Here is a 23,278-nt window from a genome sequence, read left to right on the forward strand (position 1 = left end):
CATAACTTTGAGAACATTGCCAAAACGTTAGGCAAAGTTATGTTCCCTGTTAGTTGGGTACTGGTTGTTTTTGGTGTGAATATCAGCTGTGTTGATATAATATCTGTTAGGTTCATGTAGCCTTAAGTGTGTGTGTGTGCGTTAACTGTAAATATCCTTGACAAATCAACTGTCTGATTATTAAGTCCAGATTGTAATATAAAATGATGAGCAATGTTCGAAGATGTATTCTGAAAATAAGGAAAAGAAATACTCAATAAATTAATCATTTTCGTTTTTGTTTAGATAAACAACAAATGCAAATTATGCCATCATTTACTCACCCTCATGTCGTTTCAAACCTATACAAAGTTTGTTCATCTTCTGAACACAAATGAAGATCTGTTTAATGAAATCACAAGGATTTTATGTCCCTCCATAGACAGCAACACAAATACAACTTTCAAGGCCCAGAAAAGTGGGCAAGACATCATTAAAGTAATCCATGTGACTTCAGTGCTTTAACCTCAATATTATGAAGGGACCCCGACAACAAGAGCAAATAAAGCAGGTAACAAGGGTGGACAGGTGTGTCAAATTAATCAATAATCAGGAAACAACATGGGATAGACAATCAACAGGAGAGCACATGGTACAAGGAAACACACAACCAACCATGTGCTCACACAAAACTGCTAAAGCCTTGTTCACACTACATGATTTTAAAACGTCAGGCTGAACTGTGCGGTTCACTCTACATGACTTGCTCTCTGTGAAATCAGGAGTGTTCAAGTTGTTGAGATGTTCAAACCACACGACACAACGTGATTGATCCGCAACAGGAGGTACCCAAAGGGAGGAGCTGTGGAGGGAGAAGCTGAGGGGGAGGAGCTGTGGAGGGAGGAGCTGAGGGGGAGGAGCTGTGGAGGGAGGAGCTGTGGAGGGAGGAGCTGAGGGGGAGGAGCTGTGGGGGAGGAGCTGTGGGGGAGGAGCTGTGGAGTAGGAGCTGTGGAGGGAGGAGCTGTGGAGGAGGAGCTGTGGAAGAGGAGCTGTGGAGGAGGAGCTGTGGGGGAGGAGCTGTGGAGGGAGGAGCTGTGAGGAGGAGCTGTGGAGGAGGAGCTGTGGAGGAGGAGCTGTGGAGGAGGAGCTGTGAGGGAGGAGCTGTGGAGGAGGAGCTGTGGAGGGAGGAGCTGTGGAGGAGGAGCTGTGGAGGGAGGAGCTGTGGAGGAGGAGCTGTGAGGGAGGAGCTGTGGAGGAGGAGCTGTGGAGGGAGGAGCTGTGGAGGAGGAGCTGAGGGGGAGGAGCTGTGGAGGGAGGAGCTGTGGAGGGAGGAGCTGTGGAGGAGGAGCTGTGGAGGGAGGAGCTGAGGGGGAGGAGCTGTGGAGGGAGGAGCTGTGGGGGAGGAGCTGTGGAGGAGGAGCTGAGGGGGAGGAGCTGTGGAGGAGGAGCTGTGGGGGAGGAGCTGTGAGGGAGGAGCTGTGGAGGAGGAGCTGAACGGGAGGAGCTGTGGGGGGAGGAGCTTAGGGGGAGGAGCTTGGGTGGGAGGAGCTGTGGAGGAGGAGCTGTGGAAGGAGGAGCTGTGGAGGGAGGAGCTGTGGAGGGAGGAGCTGTGGGGGAGGAGCTGTGGAGTAGGAGCTGAGGGGGAGGAGCTGTAGAGGGGAGGAGCTGTGAAGGGAGGAGCTGTGGGGGAGGAGCTGTGAAGGAGGAGCTGTGGGCGAGGAGCTGTGGAGGAGGAGCTGAACGGGAGGAGCTGTGGGGGGAGGAGCTTAGGGGGAGGAGCTTGGGTGGGAGGAGCTGTGGAGGGAGGAGCTGTGGAGGAGTAGCTGTTGAGGAGGAGCTGAGGGGGAGGAGCTGTGGGCGAGGAGCTGTGGGGGAGGAGCTGAGGGAGAGGAGCTGTGGAGGAGGAGCTGAGGGGGAGGAGCTGGGGAGGAGGAGCTGAGGGGGAGGAGCTGTGAGGGAGGAGCTGTGGGGGAGGAGCTGAACGGGAGGAGCTGTGGGGGGAAGAGCTGAAGGGGAGGAGCTGTGGGCGAGGAGCTGAGGGAGAGGAGCTGTGGGCGAGGAGCTGTGGGGGAGGAACTGGGGGGAGGAGCTGTGGGGGAGGAGCTGTGGAGGAGGAGCTGTGGGGGAGGAGCTGTGGAGGAGGAGCTGAGGGGGAGGAGCTGTGGGGGGAAGAGCTGAGGGGGAGGAGCTGAGAGGAGGAGCTGTGGAGGAGGAGCTTAGGGGGAGGAGCTGTGGAGGAGGAGCTGTGGGGGAGGAGCTGAGGGGGAGGAGCTGTGGGGGGAAGAGCTGAGGGGGAGGAGCTGAGAGGAGGAGCTGTGGAGGAGGAGCTTAGGGGGAGGAGCTGTGGAGGAGGAGCTGTGGGGGAGGAGCTGTGGGGGGAAGAGCTGAGGGGGAGGAGCTTGGGTGGGAGGAGCTGTGGGGGAGGAGCTGTAGCGCAGCAGAGAGAAAGGGAGTGGGACCTGTAAGTTGTGCTTGTTCAAATTTTCAGTCTAAGTCAATGTTCTCTCAAAACTCCCTACTGCAGCTTTAATATGTTATGTGAATCCTGCCCTAGATCTTAAAGGGAATTGTGTACAACTGCACTGCAAACAAAAAACCTGGTTGGTTTCACTCCCAAAATCCAGTGAACTGCAGATCCAAAACTTCAGCACCGGTAGATCTGTCAAAATGAATCCACTGGACAGAAATCTCCCGCACTGTTCTAATGTTGCGAGTGAAATGTCCCACTCTGATTACGACAGTCTGTGCAAACGCTCACTCTCCGCTGTTATGAAACAATGCGAGTCGTTTGGAAATCGAAGGACACTGCAATTATCAGTGATCACAGGACTCCTCGTCTAAATCCATTCAAAACAGAGAGAAAGAGGGATGAAGAGGGGAAAAAAAGATGGAAACTGGGAAGACAAAATGCAACAGAAATAAATGATACCAAAATAATAAATGAAACTGTAAAGACATTTTGTAAGTGTTAAGTGTTCTTTTCTCTTTCCTGTCTGGGGAAATTGGTTGTTTCTCAAGCCGTGAAACTGAAGAGGAAGCCATGACGCTACTGAAAAAAAAAAAAAAAAAAAAAACACTATTTAAAAGATGTTAATGATAAGGACGCCTTGAGACACTGGATAGAACTGATTCTGAAACAACTGCCACGATAACATCCTCATTTGCGGCATTCATACTACAAGACCTACAGTACAAGCCAGCCCATGTGATTATACGCTCTCTCTCACTGAGGTAAGGCTTTTTCATGTCTAAATATATATATATATATATATATATATATATATATGTATATAATATGATGTGCAAGGTCCAGAAGGAAGTATTTTGGTGTTGTTTTCTTGAGAGTAAATTGGACTTGGTGACTGTTTATATATATATATATATATATATATATATAGTCTATAATAGTCACATTTCTAATGCTTGTGCTTAAAGAAGATTGCAACATTTAGCATTGCTACACGAGTAGAGCATCTCATCAGTCGCAAATTTACGTGTCTAAAATATGGTTCACACATCCTATCAGCAGGAAACATTTCACAGAATAGACAACTAGCAGAATATCACATATTAAAATAGAAAATTACTTAACACACATTTAAACCAAAATAAGCATTGAAAATATAAATAGGTCACTATAAATATAAAAAAGGTGCAAGAACTGTAACATAAGCATATTTGAACTGAGCAACATACCAGTGCAACAAGTTGTGGTTTGCTAAGTAAAAAAAAAAAAAAAGTGCTAAAAACAACACGTATCTCAGAGCAAAGGGTGTTGCGGGTGAGGACTGGCCATCTAGAGCAGCCGGAGTTTCTCCAATTTCTCATTATTATGCAATTCATGACACACTATAATTCCTAATAGTCAGTGACAAGCAAAATAAATAAATAAATATAAACATACATACATATTACTGCACAGCAGATTAACAAGTATAAGAAAAAGAGTGAATGTTTGTGAATATAAAACATTCATATTGTGAATAACTTGGTTTCCCGGTAGACTTTCAGCAATTTCACTTGAAAATGATTCATTAAAAAATGTGGGAAGCTGCCACCCTTGAACAAAAACTTGCCAAAACTTGTGGCTTACGCTGAAGTGTGTGCAGTGTCCTATTACATGTATAAAAAATATATATATTGGCTATATATTTTGAGCTTTCAAAATTCTATTCGCCAGAGATACCAGGAAACGCCAGGCAAATTATAACAAAGAAGTATGCCAGTCATTTATTAATTTTAATGATAATTATGATTTTATTAATTTCTAATATAATTTATATTTCTTCAATTTTTAGTGTTAAATATTTATCAGCACAAAATGAGCCAGACCGAGTGCCAGAAAGGCCAGGGCCACTTTTTATTCCCAGTCCTCCCCAGTGTAGCATTAAGATGAAGTTGGAGAAAGTAAACATTTAAAAAAACTCTACAAAACCCTGCACTGTGTTGTTGTGCCGTACCCGAAGCAAGAATACGCCCCAACTGCTAATACGATTAAAAGTGTTTTGCTGCAAACGAAAAAAGGAACTGCTCTCTGGTTGGGCAATATCACCACCACTAACTGCAAACACACCACAAGACTTTTTATACAGATGCATGGATGGATCCCAGATAGCAGCATGGAGTCGGCCCAGATCCGGCCCACATCTGGCACATGTGGAAGGATGATCTGGTCCACATGCCGCATGGAATGACGGCCCTTGGGTGGCTCACTCCTGTTTGCCAAATCTGGACCACAAGCAGCCCACAGCAATGCCACACGTCAGCCATGAGCAAATAAATAAACCAGAACTAGACCTCATCTGAGACAAATAAATCTGTGTATAGCAATCTCAGCCGTGCCAAGCCTGTAATGCTGTTAGTGGAGTTGTTTATTCCTCCTCTGCTGAGATCAACACAGATGTCTTCTCGTATCGTCAGTTGATTTCGTCTAAGGCTGTGCTAGTCCATTGTAGTTCATGTGTTTCTCTTTTTCTGTTCTCTTTTTTTCTTTCAGTTAGTCTGCTGAGATGATTATATACATCAACAGTTTTCGTGGTTCAGATAAGGTATAGTTCTGGTTTGTTTATTTACTCTTGGCTGACATGTGGCATTGCTATGGATGGCATGTTGGCCAGATCATCCTTCCACATGTGCCAGATGTGAGCCGGATCTGGGCCGACACAATGTTGCAATCTGGAACCAATGGCAATCAAATAATTGGAAATCACTTGGCATACGCTTATAGAGAGCCTAAGTCCCTCCCCTTCCGGTCGACCACCATGGGACCTTATTTCGGAAAAATATTGAATGGTAGTCAATGGCGAGAGACGACAAATATTTTGATCTCGTTTGAATTGTGCCCTGAATTACACATATGATGTTTGTCATTTTAACCCTCAGGTGCTCTTCGGTCGTTTCTGACCGAAAAATGTTCTGTTTTGAAATTTTAAAAATCACAGCTTCATCGGAATGTTACGAAACTTGGTGACTTTTATGGCATTGGGTATGTGAACACAAAAAAAAAATTGAGGTCATGATCCGAGCATGCTAAGTAGTCGTGAAAAAAATAGTCACACTTGTGCTCTTCGGTCAAAAATGACCGACCATAGGAAATGAATGGGAAATTGACAAAAACTTTGAGAATTTTTGTGTGTACAATCTACAAATCGGCCACGATGCAGAAAAAAAGTGCTCAGCATTGAAGGGGTGACACTGTTAAACATCAAGAGTCCAAAACAGACATACCCACCCCTACGCACACACATTCACACACACTTTTATACACAAAAACACCAATAAGTTGTGATTAAAGAAATCTGTTTTGAATATTTAAAAATCACAGCTTCTTCAGAAAATTACGAAACTTGGTGACTTTTATGGCATTGGGTATGTGAACACACAAAAAAACTGAGGTCATGATTCTAACAATTTAAGTGGTCGTAAAAAAATTACTCACACTTTTGCTCTTCGGTCAAAAATGACAACCCATAGGAAATGAATGGGAAATTGATACAAAAAAAAATTCTCTAAATATTTGTATGTACAATCTACAAATCGGCCACAATTCTAAAAAAAAAAGTACACCGCAAGAAAGGAGTGACACTCTACAACATCTAGAGTGCAAAACAGACACACCCACCAACACACACACATACAAACACACTTTTATACACATACACACCAATACATTTTGATTACAAAAAGTATGTTTTGAATTTTTAAAAATCACAGCTTCATCGTGATGTTACGAAACTTGGTGACTTTTATGGCATTATGTATGTGAACACATTAAAAAATTGAGGTCATGATCTGAGCATGCTAAGTGGTCTTAAAAAAAATAGTCACACTTGTGGTCTTTGGTCAAAAATGACCCCGTAGGAAATGAATGGGAAATTGTAAAAAAAAAAAAAAAGAAAAATAAATTGTGAATATTTGTTTTTTGTCATTTTTTTTATAAGAAATAGTTTTTGAGATTGTTTCAACTATATGTACAAATCCACCAACAACAACAACAAAAATGTGTTCATAAACAGCTGGGGAATTCACATGCCTCTCAATAGAGAGCTGTACATGCCATCAAGTGGTTACACCATGATTCTACGCTTTTTCTCTATACTGTAACCAGATGGTGCTAATTTTCTTCAAAAAATATTTTTTTTCTGAAGGCCTAGACTCTATATTAAACTAAAATACTGCATTCATATTTTTTTGAAGAAAATAATATATATATAGAAAATAATATATATATTTTTCTATGGCAAAAATAAACCATAAATATTGCATAAATATTAATAAATTCATTTAAATTGTCTCAAAATACTAAATTAAAAAGAATAAATATTATAGAACAAAAATAAATTGCATTGGTTTTACTGGGATGGAGAAAGTTTGATTTTTAGGTGTCCGGTCACTTTTGACCGGGAAGATAACAAGTGTGACTCCGAAACGAAGAGCACCTGAGGGTTAAAAGATTCATTTTAAAGTAAAGAAAGTCGCAGTTTGATGTAAAACCGTTGAGGTATAAGACTGTGAAAATACATAATTACAAAGACTACAAACCCCAAAGGCGCACATTTTCTCCCAATGAATGAAGCTAACTTTACTAAGGCTGTCTGTCATTGTTTCTACAGTCTTACGTTATAACCGTAACGTTACGCCGTCCTACCTGAGTGTTTTGTACCAAACTGCACACACACGAGCAGCGGATCTCGTTTCGCTTCCCGAGAGATGTAGTTCACAGAGCGATTTTCACATAAAACTAAATGTTACTCTTCTGTTGTATGACAAACTGCGACGTTTTTGACTTTGAGAATTGTCTTTTAAATTGACAAACATCATATGTGTAATTGAGGGCACAGTTCAGACGGAATAAAAAGATAAGTTGTCTCTCGCCATTGACTACCATTCGTATTTTTTACGAAATGAGCCAGAAGCGGAGGGGCGGGACTTAGGCTCTCTATTGGACCTCTTTAGTCCAGATCCAGTTTAAACACGTTGGAACTAATTGTATTTATAAGCTATGAATATGTTACCTGGTATATTTTTAAATGTGCATTTTGTTTATTATTTCTTTGCAGGCAAAAGGGAAAGTAATCTTGCCATCATTTTGAATTTCCTTCTCTCGGTTTACTTTCTTTACACAGCAAACACAAGAAGCAACAATCAACTTTGAATCAAATGGCCACTTTTGTTTCTACGGCGACCCCAGTCGTATCTGGAACTCCCCCATTAGTCGTTGCGGCCCCCCCGCCTTACACCCTACCCGTCTCCCATCAGATCGGGATTGCAATCCTGGTCATCGCCTTCGTGTTTGGTTTCCCTGGCAACCTGTTCGTGGTGTGGTCGGTCCTGTGCCGGGTCCGTGTGCGCTCCGTCACCTGTCTGCTGATTCTGAATCTGGCCGTGGCGGATGCGCTGGTGCTCCTGAGCGCACCGCTGTTCATCCGCTACCTGGCCGGAGGAAGAGGCTGGGAGTTTGGCGGCACCGTCTGCAAGACGGTCCATTACCTGTGTTGCGTCAACATGTACGCCTCAATCTACCTGATCTGTCTGATGAGCATGGACCGCTGGCTGGCCGTCACGAAGCCGTTTCTGTCTCAGAGATTGAGGACCAAGAGAAGGCTCCTGTTGGTCATGTTGAGCATCTGGGTGTTGGCTTTTCTGATGGCTTTGCCCATGCCGTTCTATCGGTGAGTCCGAGAGATTTTGTTCCAGTCACTACAACCACCAACCCGTTCTCATCCTTTATCGTCACATAGAACGCTATATGACAAAACGGCGCACATGGCACCCTTTATCGTTAATATAACACGTCGTCATAAATCCTTCAGCGTAATATAAGACTACCATACCCTACCCCACACCTAATCCTACCCATCACAGCGCGTTATATTAACGACAATGGGTGCCATGTGCGTAGTATGGCGCCGTTTTGTCATATAGCGTTCTATATGACGCTAAAGGATGAGAATGCGTTGCAACAACACAACACAAATCCCACTTTGAATTAGGCATTAACACAAAGCCATGCTGTTGTAAAAATAAAGGGTGCTGCATGATACCAAAGTCCTTTTAGGCAAGTCATGCCATTTGGCCGCCATCTTGGCAACGCCTCCGGGCAGCTACCCAGATAGCAAACTGACACTGAATCAACGTGGAAATATGTCATCGAAACAACGTTGATCTGACATTGTTTTGCTCATCGAATTAACGTTGAACCAACGTCAGACGCGTCATTCTTTCAAAACTAACGGAAAATCAACTTGAAATCAACGCGTTGTTTCAACGTTATGAAAGTAAACCAATTTTCGATTTTCATTTAGCTTTGAAGAATGCCGCGTCTGACGTTGGTTCAACGTTAATTCGATGAGCAAAATCAACGTTGTTTCAATGTCATGAGAGACGTCGTTTCCACGTTGATTCAATGTCAGTTTGCTGCCTGGGTATTTCGGACTAACAAGACCAGGCTCCTATCTAAATATTCAAACAAAGAGCTAAAAAAAACTTCCATTTTGATTTCAGGGGGCCTTTAATGCTTTCCATGCATTTGTAAAAGCAGAATGATTTTATTCTTAATCTGGTTGCTATGTGCTATTAACAAATGAAATATATATTAAAAAAAACTCTTCTCCACAATATAAAACACATGTGCAGGGATTTATTGCAAAAAACGACCTCAAAAATTGTATTATGTCCAGGGCGCCCCATCCTTCAGGCCTCAGTGTCACTAAACGCCCCAACATGCCTGGGCTTGCCTGTCAAACAAACATTATTTGTTCTCCTCTGAAAAAATGCAATTGGCACACGGACAAATGTGTTATCTACAGATTTCAAACCTTCCGCAAAATTGCTCAAGTTGAGAAGCTCAGAAACGTACAAAATAGGTCACCGAAGTGATTACTTGACTATTAGAAATGCTTCCTGTGTTCACAACAAGGGTGTATGGCAGGAACAGCTCTTCTGTTGCCAAAATGTGCTTACTGAATAATTGAATTATTCAGTAAACAATGAATTTAAAGACTGTAACCTAAAGGCGTATACAATATGCAGTAATTATTCCTAACTACTCAGGGACTCTCAAAAATCACTCTTTGGGTTAATTTAATACAATTATGACATATTTCCACACAGCTGATTTGAACTTAAAGTCAATTAATTGAACTGATGAGTAAAATTTATCTTAACCCAGACAGCAAACTGACATTGAATCAACGTGGAAACGACGTCTCTCATGACATCGAAACAACGTTGATTTTGCTCATCGAATTAACGTTGAACCAACGTCAGACGCGGCATTCTTCAAAGCTAAATGAAAATCGAAAATTGGTTTGCTTTCATAACGTTGAAACAACGTTGATTTCAAGTTGATTTTCCGTTTTGAAAGAATGACGCGTCTGACGTTGGTTCAACGTTAATTCGATGAGCAAAACAATGTCAGATCAACGTTTCGATGTCATGTTTCCACGTTGATTCAATGTCAGTTTGCTATCTGGGAAGTTAGTGTGATCACATGTTTATTTGACGTATTCTGTGAATTTTCCCTGAATATAATTCACTTTTGATCCAAACAGTGCTGTTGTTTCCAAAAGCATGGTTAGCCAGCTATGGTTGCAAGTTCCATGTTTCTCTGTTGGTAATGATGCAACTTGCAACTATTTTGAGAAACACACCCCAGATTGGTTCCCTATGGAGAGCTGTGTGAGTTTTCTGTGTTAATGTTACAAAGCCTTGTTTCCTGACTTTGGCGTTGGATGGATGCTCTGAATCACTGGTTTGAAACAAACGATTTGTGAAGGTTTCGAAGCCTCACGGAGCGTGTTTTTGAAAGCGCCCATCATTATACGTACACTGTAAATGATGTGCTGGCCCCTGACTGGAACTTCAGTTAAAACTAATAGTATTGATGTCCAGTTTACAAATTAATCTTTAAAGCGGTGCCTTGTTCAAGGGCTACTCAGTACTCATTTCCTGCTGGTATTGAGAATTGAACCGGCAAACTTTGAGTTACAAGTCTGATTCTCTAGCTTAGACAAGCCTGCACCTGGACGTAGCCTATTGTAAATATAACAGTGATCTGATGGCAGTGGTTCAACAGCAGTAGTTCTCTCTCGAGTAGCTCAGTCACTAGTCAACATGATCCCATAGAGTGCGTATCTATACCACAAATTAGATTTCTCGTGCCACAACAAGAAACAGACGAGTTGCTGATATGAGCATGTACCGAATAGTTGACTCGACTGAGAGGGCGAAATTATCATGAAGAACTCACAATGACTGAACTAGACACAGGGCTTAGGCTATGTTTACACAGAAACGATCTGAAGAGCAAACGCAAAAGTGGCGTTACGTTATTCTGGGTTTAGATGTGCGTTATGGGTAGGAATTCCGCGCGGATATGGTGACGCAAAAGTGTGTGAAATTCGATGTATTATGCACTCCAGGCCACTAGGTGGCGATGTGAAGCACTGCCACACAACAACACCAAGTCTGTGTGCCTGCGTACAACTTTCACTGTCAAGTAGACTTTAGCGTTTTTACTAGGGCTGTCAGTTATTAACGGCGTTAACGCAAACCCATTTTAACGGCGTTAATTTTTTTATCGCGCGATTAACGGCCTTTTTGTCCTAGCAAACTTTGTCGTTTTTTCACATGCTTTTGGCATGCGTCCTGATCCATTTCGGCGCCTCGTGCTCGTCATCCACTCAAAGCCGGCTCGCAAGCCCAAACGTGTGTTTGCGGCGTCCCTGTTGTTTTGTTTACGGTCTAGATCCGCTTGCGCGAGAAGCAACAAAACGTTTTGTGCCGCACACACTCGTTTCGGCTTGCGAGCCGGCCAAATAGTAACGTTACTTTTAAGTGGATGACGAGACGCCGTAAAATTCTGGATGCCCTAAAATTCTGAATGGAAAGTTTACTTTTAAAAACTTGCCATATTGTCCCATTGACAAGACCAAGTGATCTGTGTTTTGTCGTTGTGAACTGAGCGATCATCATCGCAGCACGTCCAGTCTGAAACACCACTTGATGATGGCCAAGCAAACACACACACAGATGATGCGTACTCTCCGCCCCCTCGCCAATATTAGGGCCTCGTCAGTGTATCTTTCACCCTTTTATTGATAGACAGTGTTACATTGTGTGCGAGATTATTTATAGGCTATATGTTAGTGTGAAAATGAACACTATTCCAATGTTATTTTCAATAATAATTTTTCCACTTTTCCATATTGATAAGAGCATTAAAATGAGAAAAAAATAACGTAACAAAAAGAAATCAAGAGACATTTAGAATAGATAAAAATGTGCGATTAATCGCAAGTTAACTATGACATTAATGCGATTAATCGCGATTAAATATTTTAATCGTTTGACAGCACTAGTTTTTACCCTGTAGACGAGAACGCGGCGGTGGAACGTTTTTAAGATTTCCGCTCTGGAGGGTGGTTTCACTTTTTTGTATTTTACACTGTCGACATGTAAACGAATTATTTTTACGAATATTAAACGTAATATTTTTACGTTTTCATCCGCGAGCGTTCTCGTGGAAACAGGGCCTAAAATACATACTGGACCAAACACAAGACCCCTGTGAACATTTAAACATTCAACCATTGACAACATGTCACAACAGACAGGGGAACACAAGTCAAGGACATGATTAGAACAGGGGATCAAATGACAGATAAGAACCAGGAACAAGAAACTAAACCTAAGCTGTGATAACTTGCACACGTGCTAAGTGTGTCCCTTGCAATATGCAAATATATACTCAGTAAAGAATTTTTGCTGCATAGCATAAACCCAGTTGCTGATGAAGAGAAACACACAGCATAGTCGAATCTAATGTGGCCACAGAGCCTAACCACACGCTCTGCTCTTCAGCTTAACCACAAAAACCAACGTAACAAAATGGGTTGGAAATGTCAGTTAAATACGGTGCCTATTTCCACTAATGCAAGTTTATTTGGCACTTTATAATTCAAAGTGCTAGAGTAATCACAAAATAAAAGCAAAACAATTAAAACAGTTGTAAAAGCAAGGAAACAAGTAAAAAGATGATGCATAGATAAACCTATGGTGTATCTCACTGTTCTCAGCTGCTTGTTTCACTGTGAGATTTCTTCATGTTGATTGTGGTACAAACCTTGCAACAAATGCAACAACACGTATTCATGTGATCTAAACACAAATTAATTACGTTTAATTAGCATTTTACAAACTTAATTCTATTTTCCATTTTTGGCATCACTTTTTTCTTGATTTGACTCATTTCAGAGGCGGCCACAATTTGAACCATCTCTGACTTCTCTCACTCTCTCTCTCTCTCTTTAAATGTTAACCTCTTTCATTTGCTCTTTGCCAGTACCGTGGAGCCGATCCGCTCAAATTTGTCCATCTACCTGTGTACACCGTACCACTGGGACAGCAGTACTCATCAAGTCTTTCAGTACCTGTGTGAGACTCTGCTGGGTTTCCTTCTGCCCTTCAGCTTCATCCTGTTCTGCTATATCTCGGTGATCTGCCGGCTGCGAAGCACCATGTTCCAGCGCAAAGGAAGAGGAAACTTCCTCATCCTCCTCATCATCGCTGCCTTCACCGCCTTCTGGCTGCCGTATCACCTGATTAACATTTTACAGGTGAGTAACACCCCACTGTATGATGCCATCGCATCGTAAATCCTCACATTTACCACTATAATCGCATCATATTTACATTTGAACTGTATTGTATTTATTTTTACACAAAGAAATAGCACATTCCACTCTGACTACATTGGTAGCGTGATGAATGTTTATATACGGTTGTCAATGTAGTCTCCCTGAAAAAAGGAAACGTAGATATTTCAAAGAACAGACACAAACACTTGTTGCGTTGACCTCAATCTCAGTGTAAAAGAAGCATTACATTTTGCACAAAATAACCATGAAATGCTAACCAACTTGCATACAATTTTATGTAACCCCTCCACCCGGGTCCTACTCGCCCCGCTCCGAGCGGGCCTCGAACCCGGGTCTCCGGCGCTAACAAGGTGGCTAAAGACTGCAGCCTCTAGCGTCTGTCGCTAGAGCTCCTATTGAGACCAGGGGAGTGAGGTTTACTCGCACAGCAACTACTAGCTGGCCTCCGTTACACTCACCCCCCTAAACCTCACTCTCATCCGGGTCACGGCACCAATGTAACCCCTACACCCGGGTCCCACTCGACCCGCTCCGAGCGAGCCTCAAACCCGGGTCTCCGGCGTGAGAGTCGGGCGCTCTAACAAGGAGGCTAAAGACTGCAGCCTCTAGCGTCTCGCCTATTGAGATCAGGGGAGTGAGGTTTACTCGCACAGCAACTACTAGCTGGCCTCCGTTACATTTATACACAAAGTGAACCATATTGTTTTTGCTGACAAAACAATTAAAGAGATGAACATCAATTGGTAGAAAACATTATATCCATCCTGGTACACACAATCAACAAGATAGATTGCATCGGCACATGTGACGCTTAAAAAAAAGAAAAAAAGAGAGAGGAATAAATCATTTAACCTGTAAATTTAGAATGAACATAATTTCATTTGTACTCAACATTTGTGCTATGCAAATGAGTGTATCAGCTGTTAAAACATCATTTACTTTGATCATTTTTAATACATTATCCAGAAGGCTCAGCCTTCCATTCTTGCCGATGGTGGTTCCCACACCTCGGTTAACTTCAAATTCAAGGACTTTCCAAGTCCAATACCCTCAAATTTAAGGACTTAAAGAGGCTATATGCAGCTTTCACCCCAAAATAAACGTAACAATACCCTTTTTATTTTGCCATTTATGACTAAAACATCTCCTGATGAGCATACTAACACCTTGTCCGCTCACAGTGGGTGCACCTATAAGCCTGTATCCTATTTTTCCTATTTTCTGTCGGGTCGTGTCTGTCTGCGGATGGGACGTCAAGCGCGTTCATGTTAAACGTTTGAGATCACTCTGCCACCACCGCTAGTCAGCAAGTAGCCTACACTTTATCTCAAGCAATGTTCTTACCTCTGTAAACATAATGTTGACCTCCTTGCAGAAGATGACTGCGAAAGCGCGAGTTACGAGAGCAGTTCTGTTTTTTGGCCACAGGTGTCAGTTGCGAGTTTAAATATGTAGCCTCTTTAATGTGTGTCCAACAATAAACGTTCAGGTTCCATTGTAGTAGTTTAGTTTCGTCCATGTGTGAACGCCATGGCAACACACACGCAACACGTAAACAAGTGTAACTAACGTAAATCAAGCAAGCTAGTATGCACAGGCCACAAAGTTTTGGCGAAATAACACATTAGCTGATCGGAATAATATAATATGGACTTTTTTTTTTTCAGAACGCTTCTTTAACAAAATAAATTCAAGCACTTTCAAGGATCTGTATCTACATGTTTATTTTCAAAAAATTTCCAGGGCCTTGAATATTTTTTTCCTGATTCACGAACTTTCAAGGATGTCAAGGACCAGTGGGAAGTGTGAACCCTGTAAAGTATGGACATTAAGGGTAAATTTTCTCTCATTTTCTGTCCGCCCATTTCTCTTTCTTGTTGGTCTGTTCCTACAGGTGATCGGCATGACACAGGACTCCCCTTCTCTCCTAAAAGCGGCAAAAACGGCCCGTCCCAACGTGACAGCGTTTGCGTTTATGAGCAGCAGCGTGAACCCCGTCCTGTACGTGTTCACCGGCAGCTCTCACATCCGTCAGGCTGGCCTGGGCTTCATGGCCAAACTCTTTGAAGGAACCAACTCGGAGTCAGTCTCCAGTCGCACCCGGTCCAGCCGCGGATCGAACGGCGAGAGCTCCGTTTTCACCAAGCTGTCCGTCAAGCTGAGTCGCAAAGGGGACGGGAGACGAGCGGAGACCCCTGGTGGTGAGGAGGAGACTACAGCTGACATGCTCAACAGAGACGAGATGAAGACTCTGACCACCCTGCATTAAAGCGCTTTCATTTCCCCTGAAGTCTGTAAAGGTTTTTGGACTCTCATTATCTCTCTGAAATAATATCATCATCTTGAGCTGCTGATGTTTCAGAATAAACCTGTCTTGATTTCCTCTGTCAACTGTGATTGGCTGGAATGCAGACAATACAACATTGTTAGTTTTTGTTAGAATTTGTCTTGTTGTGAAAAATCTTTTTTTATATATACAATCCTGCTGTCTTCTGTTTCTTTTTTGTTGGTTTATAAAACATGAGTACTTCTACATGTAAACACATCTCTCAGTTGTTAATTGTCCACACTGTTACGATTTGTCCGAACAGAAACGTTGAGATCCAAATACAGCTTTATTTGAGTAATCCAGAATCATAATCTAAACACAGGCAAAGGGTCAAGCACAGGAATGGAGTCCAAACAACTCAGATAGCAAACTGACATTGAATCAACGTGGAAATATGACATCGAAACAACGTTGATCTGACATTGTTTTGCTCATCGAATTAACGTTGAACCAACGTCAGATGCGTCATTGTTTCAAAACTAACGGAAAATCAACTTGAAATCAACACGTTGTTTCAACGTTATGAAAGCAAACCAATTTTCGATTTCATTTAGCTTTGAAGAATGCCGCGTCTGACGTTGGTTCAACGTTAATTCGATGAGCAAATCAACGTTGTTTCAATGTCATGAGACGTCGTTTCCACGTTGATTCAATGTCAGTTTGCTGTCTGGGAAGTAAACAAGGGTCAAAGCCAAAAAGGATTTCAAGAAACAGGCAAAAATCCAAGACCCATGACACAATGAAAGAGTAAATAGATAACGAAACCTCTCAGAGAATGAACCAGGCTTATATACACAGAGTTATTTACACAGAGGTGGAGTGCCCTCTGGTGGCTATCAAGGGCACTCCAACTGCTCTATTTAGACATGTCAGTATGGACAATTTTACATTTCTGATATGAAACGGGAGAAAAAGTGAGCATTATTGTTGTAGATATATTTTATTACATTTCATTTTATTACATGTCTGTTTTATTTCTTTGAGCTTGAAAAAACCTAGAAAAAAATCTGTCGGGAATATTTGTAAAATGTGTCATTGTTATCAGGGGAAGGAAACTGTAAATATTTGCAATAATACATTTAGAAAATTAAAGTTTAATTGAGTTTATCAGATGGGGTTGTTGACACGTTCTTTTATGTTTAGCACAAAAGGATTTGATAATATATTCCCGCAACCTTCACTCCTTTCAGAATAAACAATTAATTTAGCTGAGGTTGGTGCTCACTGATTCACATTCATCCAGTCATGTCTAATGTAAAGACTTGATTGATATATCAAACTCAGTTTAAGAGAGAAGTACAGAGATCCTTAAAACACAAATGAGGAATTCAGTTACATGAATTATCTAATGATAAAATAAAAATAAAACAGTATAAACACGTATTTAATGGTGAGTATATGATGCCCTTCAATCACTCATAAAATTCAAAAAATTCAAATTAAGTTATTAAACACACACACACACACACACACACAAAAGTCAGAAATCGATTTTAAAAGCAAACAGTGATCTGGCAGTCGAGGCTCTTAAAATGGACAATTTACAGCTCAATAACAGTTTACTGATGAATATATTTGAGCAAACATCTAAGCAAAAGATTTCTGTCCTTTTTTACCCTCGGGTATTGATGGAAGAAACAAAGCTTTTTGAAACTTTGAATCAATCGAACCAATTAATTTGTAAAATGACTTCGAAAACACTCCCCAGCCAATACACAGCACCATGAGGAGCCCATGGGTTTGACCTGATCTATACAAATTGGAGCCCAGACAGTTTTGTCCTCAGTTTTCATGCAGGGCCCACATGGGCTAGCCCTACCCTACCCTACTCACGACCAATTCGTACGAATTCGACGAATGATTAAAAAGTGGCTAATTCGTACGACCTCACTTGTACGAATTCGTACGATTTGTCTAAACCCACGTGATGGTTAGGTTTAGGGGCGGGGTCAGGGGTAGGTCATTCGTACGAATTCATACGAATTGGCCAATTCATAAAATATGTACGATTTAGCAAAATTCGAACGAGTCAGGTCGTATGAATTGTTACGACTTAGCCACCTTGGAAAATTTGTACGAATTCCCTTGAGATCAGGTTGGCTAGCCCAGATGACATGAACACTTCTCAGTGTGCACACTACGGGAATTGAATCAGTGTCGGAGTTAATGAGATAATCAGGTGAAAACAAGCAGAATCACTGAAAGAAAGAAGAGAACAGAAAAAGAGACGAGAACACAGGAACTACAACTGACTTCAGCAATAGCCTTATATTAAATCAACTGAAGATAAAATAAAACAGTAAATCTCTGAAGATCTCAGCAGAGGGAGATTAAACAACTCCACAAACAGAATTAGCAGCTTATTACTATCCGGATTTGCTTTATTTCTGTCAGACGTAGTTCTTACTGAGAAATAAAAGAGGTTTAGATGGATTAGAGGTTTAGTGTGAAGTCACCATGATTGTGATCAGTATTTGCTTTAGTTGAACTCAAGATCCTTAACTTTTTAATGTTAGTTTTTCTCTGGTTGCCTCAGCTTTGTATTTGTAAAGCACATTTGTTATCGCAAGAGTAAATATAACCTGGTTATGGTTTGATAAGGACATGATTATGAGGTAGTAGTTTGGTTCATTGATGCCATCCAGAGTCTAAATCTCTGATTACATGCTTGATTTATAACCTTAGTAATGGTGATTGTAAGCCTGTGATTTCACAGCTTGAGATCCAACAGCAAAATGAGCAAATTCAAAAATACATTGTGAACACAAAAGCTTAACCATGATGACCTGTCTATAACAAATGTGTTTTATTAACACAAAGCCAAACAACACCAATGTTAAAGTCCCGAGTCCAACTAAATCAAATACTGATCACCATCATGGTGATTTAAAACAAAACATTCATTAAAATATCAACATCTAAACCTCTGTTAATGCTCAAGAACTTTTGTAGATGTATGACAGAAATCAAGTCATTCTGGTTATTAAAAGTGCAATAATGTGTAATGGCTGGGTAGGTCTTGTGTTTCTGCTCTTCTCTTTTTTTCTGTGCTTTTCAGTTATAGAAATTATCATTGTACTTTGATATTAGCACATGCTCTGATAAGAACAAGTGTAAAAAAAGAAGATTTGCTAGTTATGAAAGAACACACACATCTCCTTCAGTCTTCATATCTGCTGCAGATGAAGTTGAGTTTGCGGTCTTCAGGACGGCTGATCCAGCGCTGATCTCCTCCAGACTGAACTGCTCCAGATCTCACTGTACGCTCACAGTCCTCGTCTGTGCCGTTCCCTGGAGCCCAGTTCTGATAGCACACGGTCTCTCCGCTCACCCAGAACCAGAGGCCCACAGTGCAGGAGTGACGTAAACCCAACCACACCGCCTCAGTAGACGCACGTTTAACCACATTCACCACACGACGCTGCATCTGGACTGAATGAACCGAGACCAGATCCGTATAATTCTGTCTGCAGTATCTCAGAGCTTCAGTCCACGTCAGAGTCTCATTGATCAGAATCAGTTTATCTGGACACAAAACACACCACAAGCAAACACTAGAGAGAGACTGATCAAAAACAACATGCAGAACACACACTGTGGAGGAATCTGTCATGTCAGACATGTAGCGTGAACTTTAAGATATCTGGAGGTGATGGGTGGAGTGTGTGTGTGTGTGTGTGTGTGTGTGTGTGTGTGTGTGTGTGTGTGTGTGTGTGTGTGTGTGTGAGGATCTGCTCACCTTCATGACACACAAAAGGAAACTGGTGGTTGCAAGAGATGTCTGCCCATTTATCCTGACCGTTCTGTTTGATCATTGTACAGTTTTCATTTCCTCCATTATTATTAGGTTCAACAGTATCCCAGTATCTGAAAGAGGAGTCACTCTGATCTGACCACTGCCATGAGTCTCTGAACAGACCGATCCAGACATCAGTCGATATGTGATTATCATTGATGATCTTCTTAACCTGTTGATTCTCTTCCTGGTTCCTCACACTGACCAGATCAATGTGATTCTGTCTGCAGAAACTCTGAGCGTCTCCCCAGTTCTTTGTCTGATTGACAAAGACAAGTCCCGTGCTCACTTTAAGGAAAGAAATAGAAACAAATCCATGAATCAGTTTGTTCATTATTTTTGTACTGATTTACGGTTTAGACTTGAATAAGAGCAGTGGTGAAAGCATCATCATCCAAAGACTGTTTCAACAGCTGAAGATGTTTTCCTAATTCACACCTGAGAAGACAATTACCTAATGATCCACATAATGAGCCGTAGTTAACTGACCAGGTGAGCCATATCGCATTAAATATCGCTATCGATATGTCCTCGATATTAACGCGATATGGCTCAGCTTGCCAGTGAACTACGGCTCTTTGTAGTAAATGCCGCTCCATCTGAAAACAGGTGAAGGAGATTTAGTGCTAATCAAGGAACCGGCTTTACTGATTAGATGCGCATAACAATATCGTGCGATATATCGCCCAGCCCGAGTGACTTCCGGAAACAAACGTAAACAATGGGTGAAGTGGTGAGTGTTGTATTGGCTGTCATGTGTTCAGAAAAAAGTTTAATAAAAGAAAGAAAACCCGACAATGGACACGTTCCTGGATTGCTCGAAGAGGACAGTATGGGCTGGCTGTCAATCCTCCAAAGAGAACTTGAGGTAAAATATTGTTTCCTTATATATTTTTACTTTTAGTTTTAACCTTAGCACCATCGTCACTCTTTCGTTTCACCATTTTTGAAAGTTGTGTACGGAAAAGCTTCTGTGCTCCTATTGGTCAACCTCACCCATGTGACGGAACTGACAGTTAAAAAAATTAAACATGCTAGTCTTTTAGTAGGTTGTCGCCTACTATCCCAGATAGCAAACTGACATTGAATCAACGTGGAAATATGACATCGAAACAACGTTGATCTGACATTGTTTTGCTCATCGAATTAACGTTGAACCAACGTCAGACGCGTCATTCTTTCAAAACTAACGGAAAATCAACTTAAAATCAACGCGTTGTTTCAACGTTATGAAAGCAAACCAATTTTCGATTTTCATTTAGCTTTGAAGAATGCCGCGTCTGACGTTGGTTCAACGTTAATTCGATGAGCAAAATCAACGTTGTTTCAATGTCATGAGAGACGTTGTTTCCACGTTGATTCAATGTCAGTTTGCTATCTGGGATGACACACTATACGTGATGATACGATCGAATCTTCCGTCCCGTCGGCCGTTGTCGTTTACGAATCCCCACGACACCCTACGTCAAACGGATCGTGCCAAAATCGGGCTAAAATCGTGTAATCTGAACCAGGCATAAGATAAATCTTTTTAGATCTTTTTATACTGCTCCCTTGTGCGTTAAGTTTTAAAAAGTGAGCCTATGTAAGCTTCACGTTCCTCTATGATTGTATAAGGAATGGATTATATTAAAACCGAGGTGGAGCAGTGCAAATAATATTATTTTGTATGTCAAGAGTAAAACCCTTTAGGCTTTAATGTATACATTTATTTGTCGGCTGGATAATTCACAGAATGCTGTTATTATGCTGTTGTCAAACCCAAGGCAAAGTGTAATGTGATACCAGTCTCCTATGAGAAAGTATTGGCATAATTGTTTATTTTAACTCGTTTGTATTGAATGTAAATTTGTGTTGGTTGTATGTTTTCTCTCAAATGGACCTTAAGTCTGGAAATAAAGTTGAATTGAATTAAATAGGGTGGTTTGTAATGGAAATGTTGTCTTATTTCATTTTTACAACATGGAAATGTGTAGCAGAACCGGATGGTTTGACCGGCTTTTTTGGCGCTGTCGTCGCCCCCAGTTTCCAAACATGTTTCTATTATATTGTCATTTTCTGCTCGTCCGACACTTCCCAACAGCATGACATTGTTTCTGCAACAACTTTCAGCATCTTTCCCATAACAACGTCTGATGTTTACATTTTATGTGGCGTGAGAAAGTTACATAAACCATGCGAAATCCAATCGTAGCGGTCAGACTGAAACGGATTCACGCTTACTAATTCTAAATGGATGTGCACAAAAACAGCGACTGACAGTCGGAATGTAGCCTTATTGTACTTTAATTGTCATAAGACTTTTTGTTGATAGAATTCAATTTAAGCTGCTTAATAAGTGATGGCTGGAAGTCAGTTGTAGTTCTTGTGTTTTGGCTCTTCTTTTTCTGTTTTTCTAATTTCCCTTAACATCAGTTGTCAGCACCAATGGTCAATCATCACTTAATCACTGAATATTTTCATCAACTTCAGTGTTTTTTTTAACTCTCTGTGGTGTGGACACAAATGAAAACTGAAGGGTGTTCATTTATCATTGGGAATTTTACTCTAAGTTGAAAAATAGTCTCTATATTTATAAGCACATTAAAATTGTGTACAGTAAATGGTGCATCGTTTTATGAATTAATGTTTATTGTGATTGTATGGAGCTGCACTTACTGTTGTTAGATGAATTACAGATGAAAGTCAGGCTGATACTACATGGGTAATCATGCCATTGTCCATTACTCATGAAAGCACACTCATCTCTGCCATCAGGTTGTCCAGATGCCCAGTTCAGATAGAGCGCAGGTTCACCTGAAGACCACTGCCATTTCCTCTGCAGCCCAATCCAGATATACGGATCACCTCCATGGTTCACACTCTGCAGCCCAATTCTGACAAGTTCATCATTCACACTCTTCTTCAGCTTGTTCATGTTGTTCATGTTGTCAACGGTGGCCAGATCTGTGTAATTCTCTCTGCAGAATCTCTGAGCTTCAGTCCAGGTCTTCAACACGTTTATAAAGTGATACTGACGCTGAACACATTCAGATACGGAGCAGAGAGCTGTGAAAGAGAGCGTTTGATTTAATGCTTTTCATAACAGGGTCAAACCTGATCAAACTATAAACCACAAACACACTCACCAATGAGAAGAAGAATCAAATATAGAGTTTGCTCCATTTCTGAGGAAAAACACATTGAAAAACTCCATTTCATATTCATCTTATATTAAAACATAAACATAACTTGATTAAACAATAGACAATATTAACATCTGAAAGTGTAATTGTGTTTGAAGAATGAACATGTTCTTACTTTAGAGGTCGTGTGTTTCTGTCCTGAGTCTGTTTCTGTCTGCAGATTTACACTACGTGATTATTATATCTGCTCTCATCCCTCATTCAGGTCAAAACATCATTTGTTTATTTCTCTAATGACCCCTATTTCATATTTTACTTCCTCTATATTTGTGTATTTTTCCAACTCTTTCCCCTTATTTGCATCTTGGCATCTGTGTCAGTCTCAGTCAGTATGAATATGGACATTTTATATACATAAAAGAAAAGTATATTCATATTAACATTCGCAATTTAAATTTGAACAGATAAATAACTAAACATACTAGACTTTATAACTCGTGTTACATCCCTCTTCAACTCTATGGGTGTACTCGCACTAGGCACGGTTGCCATGAACCGGGCCCGAGTACGAATGTCCCCCTTCCCCACTCCCCCTCTGGCCTGCACTCACATAGGGTTTCAGCATTCGTGCCGGAGCACGCTTATGTCATTATGGTGCGACGGTTTCGGGATAAACAAGACGAGCGGCGCTCTCTGAACACAATGGAGTCCATCGCTCTGTTTTCTTTGTGGATAATTTTGTGTCGTTTGGTCCACGGTGGTCCACAGCCCTCTCACAGCCTGTTGTTAAACAGATGTGTCGCCTTAGCGGCGCGGAAATTTTCACGTAATCGTGCTGCTCGTATGAGGAAGTTTGCAAGGTACCAGCAGAAGTGCAGCAAGGACTGCT

General features: G+C 41.4%; 2 protein-coding genes and 1 pseudogene across 3 annotated transcripts; 2 read left to right on the forward strand and 1 right to left on the reverse strand.

The window, feature by feature from the left end:
• The first annotated feature begins 514 nt into the window (after positions 1 to 514).
• On the forward strand, positions 515 to 2,493 carry LOC148998545 (uncharacterized; annotated as a pseudogene).
• A 576-nt stretch (positions 2,494 to 3,069) lies between these two features.
• ltb4r (leukotriene B4 receptor) lies at positions 3,070 to 16,580 on the forward strand. 2 transcript variants are annotated; one of them, XM_039649379.2, is made up of 4 exons: positions 3,070 to 3,210; positions 7,539 to 8,150; positions 12,824 to 13,097; positions 15,034 to 16,580. In XM_039649379.2, the coding sequence occupies exons 2-4, from the start codon at positions 7,639 to 7,641 to the stop codon at positions 15,406 to 15,408; spliced, it is 1,161 nt and encodes a 386-aa protein (XP_039505313.2). In that variant the 5' UTR covers positions 3,070 to 3,210; positions 7,539 to 7,638; the 3' UTR covers positions 15,409 to 16,580. The 2 variants fall into 2 exon arrangements, with proteins under 2 accessions (XP_039505313.2, XP_039505314.2); XM_039649380.2 differs by having other exon boundaries at positions 7,605 to 8,150.
• A 351-nt stretch (positions 16,581 to 16,931) lies between these two features.
• LOC120461253 (C-type mannose receptor 2-like) lies at positions 16,932 to 22,447 on the reverse strand. The gene is made up of 4 exons (XM_089131736.1): positions 22,393 to 22,447; positions 21,923 to 22,312; positions 19,208 to 19,552; positions 16,932 to 18,993 (listed from the first exon to the last, which is right to left on the reverse strand). Exons 1-4 carry the CDS (start codon positions 22,445 to 22,447, stop codon positions 18,629 to 18,631), a joined length of 1,155 nt encoding a protein of 384 aa, XP_088987862.1. The 3' UTR covers positions 16,932 to 18,628.
• Between the last annotated feature and the right edge of the window lie 831 nt (positions 22,448 to 23,278).

This window comes from Pimephales promelas, chromosome 1, assembly GCF_988280905.1.
Source record: "Pimephales promelas chromosome 1, fPimPro1.hap1.1, whole genome shotgun sequence".
Classification (NCBI taxonomy): Eukaryota; Metazoa; Chordata; class Actinopteri; order Cypriniformes; family Leuciscidae; genus Pimephales; species Pimephales promelas.

Coding starts and splice junctions, on each gene's coding strand:
- ltb4r (XM_039649379.2), top strand. CDS start 7,639: ATGGCCACTTTTGTTTCTACGGCGACCCCAGTCGTATCTGGAACTCCC. Junction 8,151..12,823: donor TTGCCCATGCCGTTCTATCG/GTGAGTCCGAGA, acceptor GCTCTTTGCCAG/TACCGTGGAGCCGATCCGCT. Junction 13,098..15,033: donor ACCTGATTAACATTTTACAG/GTGAGTAACACC, acceptor CTGTTCCTACAG/GTGATCGGCATGACACAGGA.
- LOC120461253 (XM_089131736.1), bottom strand. CDS start 22,447: ATGTGTTTTTCCTCAGAAATGGAGCAAACTCTATATTTGATTCTTCTT. Junction 22,313..22,392: donor TTTGATTCTTCTTCTCATTG/GTGAGTGTGTTT, acceptor TCTCTTTCACAG/CTCTCTGCTCCGTATCTGAA. Junction 19,553..21,922: donor CTGTAATTCATCTAACAACA/GTAAGTGCAGCT, acceptor CTTTCCTTAAAG/TGAGCACGGGACTTGTCTTT.